General features: G+C 33.7%; 1 protein-coding gene across 1 annotated transcript; it reads left to right on the top strand.

Annotated features, from left to right (window-relative positions):
- The first annotated feature begins 9,541 nt into the window (after positions 1-9,541).
- LOC123714178 lies at positions 9,542-11,384 on the top strand. Its single transcript, XM_045668354.1, has 2 exons — positions 9,542-9,671; positions 10,463-11,384. Exons 1-2 carry the CDS (start codon positions 9,587-9,589, stop codon positions 11,134-11,136), a joined length of 759 nt encoding a protein of 252 aa, XP_045524310.1. The 5' UTR covers positions 9,542-9,586; the 3' UTR covers positions 11,137-11,384.
- The last annotated feature ends 4,948 nt before the right edge of the window (positions 11,385-16,332 follow it).

Below are 16,332 nucleotides of genomic sequence, written 5' to 3'. Positions count from 1 at the left end.
AATGAAATATATATTTTGAAACGAGCTTAATTCGAGAATATCATTTTTTTAAACTATTTTGACGATTGCGTCCCAATGACGTGTTGAGAGATATTTTTTATTTATAGAACAGGGAGCTCACCTCATCTAGAGTAATGCCCATGGCCACTAAGACTGCGGACGGACTTTTAATAATTGATAAATGAATAATATGCGGTATTAAAATATATTCAATTGTTTTGAAATCTTTATAATTTTTTTTCATAGCAACAAATCAAAGACAGCTCTTGCATTAAAATTGTGTGAGAGAAGATAAAGTTTATTCTGCGCATATGAGCATATAAATAATGGTGGATAGTGCGCGCGCGCCTCTAACGGTCACAGTGATCCTGCTCTTTGATTGTATTCAAATGGTAATTTTGGTTATATACAGGCTGTTTTAATATTATTAAAATATGAAGAAACTTAATCATAAGCCTATACCTTAAATAGCTAGTAAGAGAAAAATAAACACAAGCGAAATGCTCGCTCCTCTCGACTTTTGTTTTCATTCATGGATTACATTCACATTTCAGTCATATTAAAAAAAGCGTGACAAAATACAGCCATTTTTATTTAAAAGACATAGGGATGAGATACATCACTACAGTGGTAATAGACATTCAAATTCATTGTTTTTATAGGAAAGATCTTCATTATCATCAATGGCTTTACAATCCCTTGTAGGCTTTAGAATCCTCAAGTATTGCCATCGCAATCTATTTAGCTATTTGCGTCTATCTCCGAACCCCTATTGTTTCGAAGTCCTTAACAACTCCATCCCACCAACCCAAATAGGACAGATCACTGAAGTGAAGTGATTTTCAAATTTATTATTGAACTAGGCCAACTTCATAAACAAGGAAAACATTGTTATATTTATTGATTGTTTTATATATAGTATAATATCGTATATGTTAGGAAATGCTTCGATTATTTGGATTAGATTTGTTTTATTATTATTTAATTGTTTCATAATTTAGAATCATTACTTGACGAATAAAAGTACGAATATTGTTACGCCCATTCAGAGCCCAGCAAATGCCTCAATCTTGACGTTTGAGAGTACGTTCAGGGAACGTAGGGGAGTTCTGGTTGAGTATTCGGGCATAATGGGGATGACGTCGTACCCAGTTGGGTCCATATCTTATTATTTGTGGTTAAGAGTGTGATTAAAAGTGAGATGCATTGAACCCGCGGCTCTTTATATTTTAAGTAAAAGCTATTTGTAATATCAAAAGTTTTATGTACATTATATTTAAGATTAAGGTATCTAATAATTTAATCAGATTTATTTAATCACTATTTTATAGTCCTCTATAAAATGAAGTTATGCGAAGCGCGTGCGCATCTCATTGTCGTGTCTGGTCACTCTGACCGCGTGTCGCTCTATGAATATAATTATTTAACACTTTTTTGTATACCATATGTTAAATTTCGAATTATTTAAAATAAATTTTGAGCGGTAGAAGGGACATATTCTCATAAATCGACAATTATCTAAATAATATTTATTTCGTATAATGCTATACAAGGAAGAAGAAAAAGAAGATAGATTTTTGGGAGGCGGGGCGGCGGGAGTGTGACGTGTCGGTCGTGTGACGGTTCACGGACGTGACCAGTTGACGTTTGTGCCCCGCGCTGCGTAAACTTTCCCCCACTCCCTTGTTTAATGCTCAAGAAGTTTGCCGGTATACTTAGGAGTAAATTATATCAAATACAGTAATAAGGCTATATTTTTACATACAGCCAATATTTAAATCACGTTTTATACTTAAAACGTTCCTTCCTTAAACAAATTTTTATTATTTTTACCAGAAAGAAATTTAAAATAAAAGGTTAACAAAATTTAGTTATGATACAAGTAGTTAACAGAAATAAGTAATCAATCATAATAATGTTTGTAAATGCTAATAAATAGTAAATCTTATATTTCCAATGAAAGTATTACATTCTGTTTGATTAATTATAAAACGATCCGCACAATCGGCTATAAAAGTAGGCATTCAAATTTCATAATAATCATAACGTTGAAAAATCTTCAACTAAAATCAAATTTTCGTCGCAGTTATAAAAAACATCTACTTACTCAATAAAAATCTCACGAAATATAGTTTTTAATCCGCCCAGAGGATTAGGAGGATTAGGATATAGGAGCAGACTTGTTCCACAGCGCTGGTCATTCTGCCAGAGACCACAGCAGCTAGTTTGCGCCTCAGTCGCAAAAAAACAATATGAATCTATTACTCAGTAGAAACAAAAAATAATAATAAATAAGCAAAGAAGAAAAAAAAATTACAACCACAGCTTAGCAGTCTTAGGCAAGCCGGTTTTCCTTCACCGTTCGAGCGAATGTTAAATGCGCACATAGACCGAAAGTCTATTGGTGCACAGCTGGGGCTCGAACCTATGACCTCAGGGATGAGTCACACATCAAAACAACAAAGACGAAAGACAAAAACGGTGTTATGAAAACTTTTCTTACGAACGCTGCCTTAACGATGAGAGATACATCATTGAATTCAAGAGAAAAGTTGTTGAGCTTCTTGCCTATAAAAAGCCAGCAGTAGCATATGTCTTACTATTATATAGTAAAACAGCGTTTGCCAGGTCAGCTAGTAATAACAAAAACACCTGCATCGAGAAAAAACTAATGAAATATTCATCACCATGGTACTACGCGTGTACCAAGTTAGGAACGCTAATTTCGGTTGACCTCGGATACAATTTATGATCGGAGTTTGCAGCTGAATCTCCAGATTTAACAATAAACATAGATTGACGCGCATTGCATTATAATTTTAGTATAGATTAAAAATTGGCACGTGCGTCAAAACTTCCTTATTGAACTCCTTATGGCGAGTCTACTTGGATTTTTTTTGATGATTATTAAGTTATTCTCTCAACAGTTATGGTTTTAGCAAATTAAGATAAGTATATTAACTATAATTATAAAGAATACAGAAAAATCGAACTTTAGTTTAGTAAAATTCTAGGTAAGTATTTTATGAATCTAATAATAATCTATAATTATATGAAATTCACAACGAAACAATTATTTTTAAAATATTTCGTTAAGGCCGGTCACCTTATAATATTATCATAAAACGTCATATAATGAGTCATACAAAACAATAGTTATGAATTGATGAGCATCATGCCATGCGCAAAAGGATACGAAATATTGGAATATCCCACTACTGTGTCACTACTGATGACGCTATCGAAGAAACCTTCGAATAATAGTTACCTTGTTTTTATATTAATTATGTTTATGTTGGCCAGGCAAGGCCTTATCGTCGTATATCAAAAAACTAGGCTCCGATGGACTTTATTTCCATGTGTGCATTTAACATTCCCTCGAACGGTGAAAGAAAACCGGCTTGCCTTAACAGTGTCTACGGCCTGTAAACGATCATGAAATTTAAAAAATCTGAAGCCCAGACCTATAAAGATTGCACTACATATTTATTTTTATGTGCTCACCTTTATGTAAAAAATTTAGTACTTAAAAATGCTTTCATATTTTCGCAACATTTTTAATACCCCCGGTTATTTATTACAAATTATTTAAAAATAATTGTATTCGCGTATAGAATTACTGTCGTAGATCTGTCTTTAAACTGCAATATAAGTTAAATTGATAAGGATCTGTAAGTGGAAAACGGTTTATTGATAACTGTATTCTTATTAATAGGCTCCACCCGAAACACATTGCAACTGTCGTACGAAACTAGGATAAAGATTTCTTCGTATATCCGTTATTTGTGTTAGGAAACTTATTGCTAAATAAATCAACTGAATCAGTAAAGCACAAAAATATGCTCCTTTTCTAATCACAAACTACAATTTGATTATAGTTTTTTTAAAAATCATCTGGAATTGTATAGAAAAAAACATCTTTTGTATGTTTTCTAATTTACCAAAAACATTAAAAGAGTACTAGAGTTTTTAAAATCTACTTAATATATTACTTTTGGAAAAATGTATTATTCTATTAATTATTTGCGTGAAACATTATAATCAATTTTTTTTCTAAGACAAATTTTAAAAATGTGTGGCAGAATATGCGAACATAAGATTGTACCACCATTTTGTACCGTATTTCTTGCAAATAAATTATTATTATTATAACGCCAGTGAAACATTAGTCTTTACAATTTTGAAATATAAATAATTAATTGTAAGGAATAACCAATTTACGAATATATTTTAATACCTTCAGCGCTATACAAAGATTTCATTTGGTTTAATCGTTGATAAATTGTGTTAGATATGTAAAAATCCTTATGTGTATACTCTTTTGCTAATATAATGGGTACGTAAGGAAATTTACGTTATAAGTTAGATTTAAGTTAATTAGTTAATTTGTATTATAATTGTAAAAATTTATACAAATGAAGTAATTTTTATAAATTTTGATGCGTCCTGTAAGAACTTTAATTTTTTTTATGATGACAATTATTGCATCGAAAACAAGATTTTTAATTATCTATAAACCTAATAACGAGTGTGGAGGCCAAACTGACAGCTTGAATCCTTCTAAGCATGCTTTCTACTGTGTTTTTAATAACGTTTTAAATAATTAAAAACTAATTTTAAAAAAGCAAATCATCATACAAAATGGCAAACAACACTTATTTTAAAACAAATATAGCAAATTTATTAGAAGTAGCCTGTCTAGCCCTAGTCCCAAGCGTGTTTATCAAATAGATAATCGTTAAATTTATAGTAAGCCTTTTGTAAGAAAAGCTGTATAAGCTTTTCTTTAATACATTTCTTAAATTTATTAAAAGGCCGAGGTAAAAGAACCTCTGAGATTTTATTAAAGAAAAGTATCCCTTTTCGCCAACTGAATTACTAGGTTTAAAAAAAATTACTTACGCAATATGTTACCAGTATTCTGTATTGACTATTTTTAGCTCCTTGGTGTTTTGTAGAGCAGATTGCACATCCCAGACATATGATACTGAAAACATATGAGACCAAAGAATTCAACTAGAAACACGATGACACGTTTCTTAACTTTTTCGCCTCCTTCGATTGATATCACACAATCAGCCGGTACTTTAACTAAATTTTTGGTGTTCACGTATTGTCTTTCTTGACGTCATTACCCTTAAAGAAGTCTGTCATTCATAATTGCATTCAATACAATTCAAGTACATATAAATTCACGCAAATAAGCTACCAGAGGCTACATTTTTATATTAGGTATCAGTTTTATTTGCGCTATCTTTCTATATACTATATAAACTCCCCATCTAATCCTTTCAAAATCTAACCTTAAGCACATTATGTGCTTAAAATTAATTATTACAGAATATTCAACTTAGCTAATGGTCTGAACTTTTATTTGGATGGTACAAAAGGCTTTATTAAGACTAATGATATCCAAAAAATAGTATCTCTGTTATAATGGGTTACACAAATACAATAATGTGAACATATTTTTAATTTGAATATATATTTAAAGATATTTCAAGAAATATTTTGCTACATTTTGCTTACTTGCGAGTTTTAATTGTTAAATTTATAAATATAAGCGAAAGATTTGCATTGCATTAAAAATATTTTATGTGAAAAAGTTTTAGTTATATAGATATCTGGAACTGTGTTCTTCGTGTATATTCGATGTTTTCCTGTTCTTTGTTTAATTAGAATTATCATTTTACCTCCGTACCTACATTCGCGGCTCTCCCGAGACTAATGTTCTTAATCTTCTTTACAGTTTATACTACGGATTACGGATAGGATTACGAGTAGCTCATGTTCAGTCACTTGACAATTTACATACTTTTGGCGCGTCATGCAAGTTGTGGTCTTTATGTAGTTTCCTTTTGACGTCTAGATATTTGTACGTCTAGATTTTTATGTGTTTTTAAACAATGACAGCCAACATAATAAAATATAAACTATAATATGTCACACACACGTAACACTCTTCGTCGTACAAATTTATTTAGAAAGGCAGTCTTAATAGCTTATTTTTCGATTTCAATACCTCATTCTGGCCGAGTTGTCATATCAGCCTTTGGTCATCATTAAAAAGGGATATAAAGTCAAACTGATTTTTTAAAAACACCTTTGAAAAAATGTATTGATTTGACGATATGATGTACGTTGAACAACTTAGATGTCATTTTATTGAATAAATTAATAGTAATAATTGATATTTAAGATATCTATATTTACATATAATATATATAGATAAACAAATATAAAGCATCAACGACCAGTCACTTTCAGAGCGGCTTGATCCCTTGGCGTTGCGTAGAGATGTGGGATCTCTCTGCAACTTCTGCCGCATGGAGAGTGTTCAGAGGTTTTTAATACCTGCAGCTGAGTTTCGGACGTCAAGGCAGAATACAAAATACCATCCCTATCACCTTGACGTCCGTCGTTCGACAACTGAGAGTTTCTTAAGGCAATTTCTGCCGCGCACCACCACCATGTACAACCAGCTGCCCACCAAAGTATTTCCGAATCAATTCGACTTAGGGTCTTCAAGAAAAGAGCGTACCAATTCTTAAAAAGCCGGCAGCGCACTTGCGAGCCTTCTGGTAATGTGTGTGTCCATGGGCGGCGGTTACCAAAAGTGTAACAAAAAAAAATTGTGTTGTCATGAAATATTGTTACAATAAATCAGGTATAAATCACACCTAATCAATTCATTACGAAGCTTGCATTTTGCTCATATGATATTCGTCGTGTCCATTGTTTAACGTTACAAGACAATTGGGCTGTCGGTATTCTTAGAATATAAAATTAATTCTACTAAACTAGCTGATTTATTGATCATTTTGAAGCCAGCTGCATTTTAAAAACTAACATTACACAAAACATCTCGGATACGTATTGTTCGTTTGACTATACACTGCCTTATTATTTTCCATTAATTTGCGTCCTCGACTATGTTTAATAAGCCTTTTTAAACTGGAAGATTTGGATATTATATATATTATATTTGGATGGAAGATGGATAGCAGGTCATGCTATTTTACGGCGTGGCCTCACAAAGAGTGAGCCCTCTGGCCCTTAGGCCTCCTGACCGTTTTATTATTATAATCATATAATCTACATAATTAAGATCACCGAACATATGACATATTTGCATTGCCATAATTAGTATAGATATTTTTGACTAAACGAAGTTACTAAGAGTATCTTCAGAGGTAATTTTTAAATAATTCATTTTAAATCAATTTGCAAAAATTATTCATATTTTCTAATAATTGTAACGTGTTCTATGTATGGAATTTTTGATGACTAATCATTTTGATTTTCACAAAATAAATAAAAATGTACTAGAAAGACAGCCGGTCTTTCAACCGAAGAGATGGAACAGGTTTAGCCCGTGATGGAAGCGATCAGATAGAACAGGTCAAAAGTTGGTTGGTTTCTAAAGTTATATTCACACTAATATTTATAATATTCAAAATTAATAATATTACAAATATTAGAAATGTAATTAATAAAGTAATCCTACAAATAAAATAAATAAATGTAACAAAAAACAATAACTAACCTTAAATTATATTAAAATATATTAATAAAAGGAGTCCCTTTAGGCAAGGTCCCGAAGATATTGGCAGCGTTCCCCCTTTGAATAGCTAGACTAATTCTTTATCCGAGGTCGCTGCCAGCTCTTCCATCTCCTGTGTCAATAAACCTTTTTGCTATTTCCTTAAAAATCCTAAAATGCATGTTATTTGTTTTTTTTTCAACATATTAATATATTTTCTTTGTTTTGTAATTTACGGTCGGTGATTAAGTCTACGAAGATGACTACAACGGAAACATTAATTTCTTGACCGTTCTTTCCAGACAGTCTGTCGCTTCTCTCACGTGTCACGCTTTTGCCTCATAAACATATCAAATGATAACATCTTACGGTCAATATCAGCCAAAGTTTCGTGAATACTAATACCATTCATACACGTACGTGGAGGTTCGTAAATCTGACTGTTATGACCATTTAGAAGCGATAATGGATAGCGATCTTATCGCTGTAGAAAGAAACCGATGGTATCAGATGTAGGTAGCGGTGGCGTGCCTAAAATACGTAAGAAATTATTCTTATCAGATCTATCGAGGTCTTTATTATTTCGTACAACAAAAACTATCATGACAAATATGTATTTTCTTCAGCGTGCTTCGTAGGTTCAATCCCCGGCTATGCAGTATTGGCTTTCCTTCTAAAAGCGCATTTAACATTCACTCAATCGGCGAGGAAAAATATCGTGAGGAAACCGGCACTAGGACCCAAAAAGTCAACGGCGTGTGTCAGGCGCAGTAGGTGACGCCTCCTCCTTTCCTAATAGACTGACAAATCATGAAACAGATACAGATATCTGAGGCCCATATCTAAAACGGTCAATTCTTTGTATTAATTATAGCAAATATAGCAAAGCGAGAAACATTAATTTTAAACGACTTGTACAAGACGAAAAATCCCTATTGAGAGTGCCTATGCAAGAGATGTGCGTGCGTGATCTGGTAACTCCCTAAATACAAGTAAACTTGAATCGTGTGGATGTTCTATAGAAAAATTTATATTTGTAAAAAAAGTTGTTTTTAGTACATTGGTTGTGGCAATAATAACTTATTGGTATCATCAATGCCATAAACTGGAGATAAAGCATTTGTTTTGAGCAAGCGATAACTCCTGAACATACTTTAAAGAGTTTGAAATGTCAGTAATATCACGTTGTAAATAAAACGGAAAACGAATTCATATGGATCGTTCCCACGACAACAATAAAAGCTTTCCTTAAGCACAGCAAGAATACGGGTTCTTATTTCTTCGAAGTAACCAATAAAACTTTAAATCGATATAATTGTATATTCATCTCTTTATTATTATAGAAGCATTAATGTTATAAGGTCCCGTATAAAACGGAGAACGATAGCGATTTTAAGTCTATAAGTGATAAAAGTCATTACTTAGTAGGTTTAATGATTTGTTTGATCGGTAAACCAAGCAATTTTCGAGCGGCTTGATCCCTTGGCGTTGCGTAGTGTGGGATCTTTCTGTATCTTCTACAGCATTTACCATGGAGGGCGTTCAGAGGAGTTGTTCAGACCTGCAGCTGAGTTTCATCATCGGATACAAATACCATCCGTTCCGTCCACACCTCGACATTCATCGTTCCACAACTGACTTAACATCGCGATATTGACTTTTATGACCACTTAGAAGCGATAATGGATAGCGATCGAGCGATGGTGGAGGATATTTAAATAAAAATTTATATTCTTATACGCTGATAAGTGTATTCTTCAATAAGTGTAGTTCTTCATAATTGATGTGTAACAAATCTAAATTTATGGAATAACAAAGTACTTTCTTAATTACCTACATAATTCCTAAATACACCAAAACTCTAGGATATTCAGAGTTTATAACGGACCTAAAGCCAAACTGTGTAAAATGATTGTCGACACAGGCGTGCTATGAATCCAAATTAGATCAAACAAAATGGACTATATAACGCGCCGACAGCCACTACTGACCACTGAAACCAAAACAGTTTAACACGCAACATCTTTCAAAGAAACTTTTAAAATGAAGGTATTGGCGTTGTTAGTAGTTTGTGTGCTGGAAATTCGAGCTTATCCCTATCCTTATCATGGACCAAACGTGGATTCATGTAAGTATATAATTAGTTCAATCCAATGAATAGAGACGTATGTCAAAAATGTTTATGGACTCCTACACGGTCATATACGGCTATGAATTCGATTCGAAGTCATGTCTCTGAATTTTTCTGTAGGTAGGTTATACAATAGCCGTCCTATTTATGAAATTCGTATGTGTTACCATGTTTGCGTCATAAGCGCTACGGAAATTTAGCTTTGAGGTGTTTTTCTTATCAGAAGAAATTGTTAAATTATTAATTGCAACTGTTAATTGTTTCATTAATTTACCTTAGGAAACTGCAGTGATCAGTTAAAGTGTGTTTTTCACTGAAAGGGTTTGTTTAAAGACTCCTTTAAGTGTCATAAATCTTATCATCTTAGGGGGTTCTCAAGCTTAGGCCGGCTAGTAGGCTTAGCTTAGCTTTCAGCTCGGCTCCTGTGAATGCTTTCTATGATTAGAAATTTTACTACCTAGAGTTATAACGAACCAAGAAAATAACTTATATTTTATCTAACAAAGTTAGTGAGTGTAGTCAAAAACGTTGTAATTGTTTGCGTGAACTAGCAGTCCTTGTAGCCCAGTAAATTAAAATCCTGATATTACATAGAGCAAGGACCCACCTATATCTGGCGTAGCTCTAAATTAAGTCCGAGTATGATATGTAAATTTGAGCCATAGGCCTAGAAATCAATGACGTGTATCAGGCAGGGGCTTTAAACTGGAACTAAATTTATTCGGCTCAATTGCCCTGACTGCATACAAATATGTTAGTATTTACTAATAGTAAGATACTAATTACAGACTCATACGGATCTATGGACAGGAATCGTGGGGGTATGGTGGTAAGCCGCTACTATAATCCATATTACAACCCACGTACAGTGGGTGGTGGTGGAATGGCTGCATTCATGTTCAAGCCCGAAGAATACCAACCCCAAGCCAGTCAATACTACATGCCAGACAGACGCCGGCAAACTCCCCAGGATATTAACTATGCGCCACCGCTACAGAACGAGGTTTACTACCAAACACCAGAAGTTCCCTCTGAACCAGAGCGAACTTATGTCCCTGAGTCTCCATTTGTGCCCTCTGAACAACCAGTTGCTACAGAAGCCACTGAAATGGCAGACCCAACTGAAAGAATCGAAGTCCCGACTACAGCAAAGGAGGTAGCAGTTCCAGAAATAACAGAACCCGAGGCAGAGGATATCCCGGAACCAGCTCCAAAGAAGCGAGTCACAAAGAAGAAACAAGTAAAGAAACCTGATGAAGACGAGGAAGAGGGTGATGATTATCCCCCAAGAATGCCAACAGGTGCCTTCTTCCCGATGTTCTTTGGATACGGTGGAAGATCTGGTCAAGGTACTCCTCAAGGAGCTACAGCAATCGCGAACGCTTTCAGCACGGGTCGTGGTGGTGTGGCTACAAGCCATGCGACGGCATACGGACCACCAAGAACCGAAAGTAAATTGTAAATAAAGCATATAAGCAAAGATTTTAAAAGTCGAAGGTTTTAAAAATTATTTCATACTTTGCTTAAAGAATATAGTCGCGGAGAAATTATAGCTAAGATGCCTTTAGTTATATGTATTATATGTAATATAAACGATTTTATGTAATGTGACAAATATAATTTCAACGCTGAAAGTAAGTTTTGCCACAGATTGTCTTTGAAAATTATAATGTAATGTTGAACATTAAATTAATTGCCAGTATGATTTTAGCAGGCGTTTCATTTTTCATTTTCATCATTATTTAGGCGATACTGCCGTTTATGAATTTCTTTTTATAAGTCAGTTATCATCTTCTAAAAGTATATTTTTTGGTCTAAGACATATATAGGGCACAATCTACTCCTATTTTAAATTGTAGTATTATTTATGTAAGCAAAAGTAGTTTAATTAACTACTAAGTAGTTTTCTATAAATCAAGTTACTGACACATTATTATGATTCACTATAATTATACTAATTGCTATTTCGTAACAACATTCATCACGATAGTATTGAAACGTATAATAATATTCTTTTTATTATTGTTTATACAATTTTGAGATTTAAAGCCTTCAAAATGCGCTTCAAAAAAGTCGAAACTTAACACCGATATAAAAATTATGTTAAAAGCATCGCTCATTTTATTTTTATCTTTAGTTTAATTTAAAATAACAGGCTACGTAATACATTAATGTTGGTATCAAATCTTATATATATGTTAATCAAAAACAAAAAGTATTAACTGCGTGGCTATGCATTTTTTTAATATTTATCAGTTTTGAATAACGTGAGCGGTCATTTGCATACAAAGTAAAGAGACTTAGTAGGAATCCCGTGAGAAAATCGAATATATTAGGTCCTTACATATGAAATTGGCGTTTTGTTTGGGAGGAACAAAAAGTCGAATATTTTTAAATATAATATATTTAATTAATCAAAGTATGAACCATTGTTTTCTATGCACTTTTGCCATCTCATCGGTAGTTCATTGATACCTTTACTCAAAAAACCAGTCGGACAGGAATCAATAAAATCTGTGAAGGCGATTTGGACTGCCCCATCAGAGTAAAATTTTTTCCCTTGCAAGAAGTTGTCTAAATTTCGAAAAAATGGTAATCTGTTGGAGCAAGGTCCGGGGAGTACGGAGGATGTCTTAGACATTCCAATTGAAGCTCTTCTAATTTGGTAGCCGTCTGTTGTGCAGTGTGTGGTCTAGCGTTGTCGTGAAGTAGCAGTGGCGTGGAGCGATTGACCAGCCTAGGTTGTTTAGCCGTTAGCTTTTCCATCATGGTTTGCAATTGCTGACAATAGACATCAGCCGTAATAGTCTGGCCAGATTTGAGAAAACTGCAATGAACAATACCGGCACTAGTCGACCAAACGCTTACAAGTAACTTTTTTGGGGTTAATTTTCGCTTGGGGCAGGATTTGGCTGGCGGGCAAGGATCCAACCATTGCGCTGAGCGCTTCTGATTATCGTAAAGAATCCATTTTTCATCACAGGTAATGATTCGGTTTAAAATACCTTCATTATTGTGCCGGTTCAATAATGTAACGCAGCAGTCGACGCGCGTTTGCCGGTTTGCTTCAGTCAATTCGTGAGGTAGGTAGGTTTTATCACTAACACCGCAGCCTGCAGCTAACTCGGACGTGGTTTGCGATGGATCCGCCTCCACAATAGCCTTCAATACTTCATTATCAACTTGGGTCTCAGGCGGTCCACGGGGCTTGTTCTGCAGGTCGAAATTTCCAGAACGAAAACGTTGTAACCAAAAACGAACTGTGTTTTCTTTTGCAACATGACCGCCATACGCATCATTCACCCTTCGAGTCGTTTCCGCAGCACTAGTGCCACGGCGGAACTCGTACTCGTAAATATTGCGATACTTTAAGTTTTCCATTTTGTAAAATGAGTGACGCAAACAGAAAAAAACAAATGAATGACGGTCATCGAAGCACAAATACATGAGTAAATAGCTGTACAAATTAGAATTTGGAATTCCTTACCAAAGAGGAGAACATCGTGATTAAAGTGGGCAGTACGAAATACGCCAATTTCATATGTAAGGACCTAATATTTTTAAACGTACAGTTATAAAATCAAATAAATTTTTGACCTTAAACAAATAATCAATAATTGAAACAGCCATTTATTCCGTGATACTCTAGAATCCGCTTGTTCCGTGAACTGCAATACGAAATGTCAGTTTCGGCGGCTCGAACAATTTCAATACAATTTGAATAGACATCGCAATTCTATTATAGCGTTATTTGTGCGATCGCTCTGATCCCAAAAGCTATAACCTCCTTATTCTCCAAAATAATGGAAACCTTCTGGCAATGTGAGTGTCCATGGGCGGCGGCACTTAATATCAGGTGAGCCTCCTGCCCGTTTGCCTCCTATTACATTAAAAAATGTATGGTCTTATTTTAGTGTATTACACTGAAACTATTTTATACTTCTTTTATAAATCTACTAACTTTCTAACTAAATTTTATTTGTTTTTTTGTTAGAATGATTCTGCTGGTTGTTTTCTGTTTTATGAATAACTATACAAAGTGACGTAAGTATCAAGGATGTGGTTTTTATAAGCGATGCACTTTAGAAGTCGTGACTACAGACGATACGATTAATATTTAATGCTTATAATAAATAACGTAATAATTGACATTATACTTAGCAATAGTTTTTATAAATACATAATGGAGTTAAACTAACCTCTGAACTTAGCGATAATTTGTATACGTTCTATGGAAACATAATAAATTTTAACCGATTTCAAAAAAGGAGATAAACAATTATGTATGTGATGTTGTTAGAAATGAATAATAATTGAGTATCGAATTAGACTTCCAAGCAAGTCCCCATAAAGTTCTCGGAAACTTGGTTTGGGTGGCCTCCCAACCTAGAGAACGCCTTTGATACTTCGCATACGTTCTGCATAAAGTCTTTCCAGTGTTATCTTCTGCCCATCTCTCATGACCAGTTCAACTGAGGTTTTAGCTTCACCAATCATTCACGGGTCCTCGATCTAATCGTTTTCCCTGACTCTCAAGCATCCATCTTTGCCGGGTCTAAAATCTTCCGCAGAATTTCTCTTTAGGATACTAACAATGTCTTCTCTTTGTCCGAGTCGCGTCCTTCAACTGTATGGGTCTAATGACCGCTTTGTAGGTAAATACTGAGTTTGGTACTTCTGACCTTGGGCTTTTAGCTTTTGTGAAGATCTGATATATAACGGGGAATCCGGATGTCAACTTCTCCTCCCTTTTCTTTATGTCCGTACATACTTAAATTTATTAGTGCCATGAAAGACATATCCACTACGCGCAGGTCTTAACGTATTCGGGTGTCGTCTTTGTAGCGATTCATGTGTAGATTATCGCGATTTATCGCAGTCGATTCCAATGCCCATTTTAGTAGCTTCAGCCGCCAAAGGTTACGTGAAATCTCTGATTTATTTTTAATTTAAATCCGCAATTCAATACTTATATTTATATTACTTCCATACGTTAGAAAATTTTTCAGAATGTTATTTTTTTCTTAAATCATAACCCGACTTTAATTTAATTATAATCTTACACATCATGACATATTGCAGATACAGCAAGGCTTTTTTAACAGAGTAGCATCAAATGGCATCAGATTTCATATCTCTATCCTAGTATATATCTTGATAATATTCTTCTTAATAGGCAAGTCATGAGATCAGCCTTCTAAGACTGACACACGCAGTCGACTTTTGGGTGCAAAATATCATGAGGAAACAGACTAAGGCATGCCTCCCGATATTTTCAACGTACTCGCAAGCGAGTGCAAATAGAAAAAAATACAACCTCTGGGTTGTCGCACGCTTTAGCCAATATTGCTCCGTAACCATTGATGTGCTACATTTTAAATTGGCTTAGTTTTATAAGTGACCTAAAGTCGAAAGCACAAGTGTTTTATATATAGAAACATTGTTAATATAGTTAATAAATGGCATATAATACAAGCGTACAATCAAAACCTGATCGCTTAATCTTGGAAATACCACCTCTTACGATCTTATCGTAAAATTTTATTAAAAATCTTGAACTCATGTTAAATAATGCCAGCCAAATGCGGCTTTTGGGTTCTTATTTATTAGGAAGGTTTTGAATAAGGCTCTAATTACATAACACACATTTTTTGTTGTTAGTAGTTATTACTATAAACTTCTAGTTTACGTTAAGAATGACACGCACTCGAAATTTTAACTTATACCGCCATAAGGAAAACACAAACAATTGTAAAAAATTAAGGACACAAGTAGATCCTAAAAAAATGTGTTTAACCAATGAGATCATCAATTATAATTCAAATCTCATTCTCATGAACGGAAATCTACAATTACAATAATTGTTTAGGTACAGATAAAAAAGTGAAGTTCTAAAGGGCCTTTCTGGGTTCTTCATTTCTTTAATTCTATAAAAAAAATTAAGAGTCTACACGACGCGTTAAGCATGACTTGTGAACCTGAAAATATTAGTTTTTCTTAGTATCTTATTTATTTTTTGAGATAGTTATGAATGTAATTAAGCATTGTTACCTTGAAGTCATGATAATCTATGTGCGCAATTAATGTTTGCTTATACGACAAAGAAAAACCATGATGAAACGCATATTGATTACTAACATTGATGAAAACATTGATATATTTTATAACCTATACCATTAATTTATCATTATTATTACTTTTTATATATTATTTTGTGGTTGTATGTTTATTTTCTTCCCTTGTTAGCTTGCTCATGTTCTAATATAATTGATGTGTATATGTGTAAAATTTGTGGTGTCATATTTTCTGGTATATACATACACATTGCTTTAGAACTTATAAATAATTTAAAAATATATATCAGAGACCTATAAATCAATTAAATATGCACTGCCGTCCAACTAGCAAAAATAACATAAATCGGAAAGTAACCATATTTTTAAATATTATTTTTTTAAATAAAGACAGCACAGGTATTTTAATCAAGAGCTTAAATTAGTTAATTAGAGATAATACGAAAACAATGATGGCACTACAATTTTATCTTTGGTCCAGATTAAATCTGTTTTTTCGGTCTTTTTGTTCTTTGACAACGTGATATCCTCGATATTTATAATATTAGCCGAATTTTCCGTTCGGAATGTTTTCTTGAACTGAA

This window comes from Pieris brassicae, chromosome 9 (assembly GCF_905147105.1).
Source record: "Pieris brassicae chromosome 9, ilPieBrab1.1, whole genome shotgun sequence".
In the NCBI taxonomy this organism is placed as follows: Eukaryota; Metazoa; Arthropoda; class Insecta; order Lepidoptera; family Pieridae; genus Pieris; species Pieris brassicae.
Note: the sequence above shows the minus strand (reverse complement) of the source record. Positions and strands in the feature narration are given on the sequence as shown.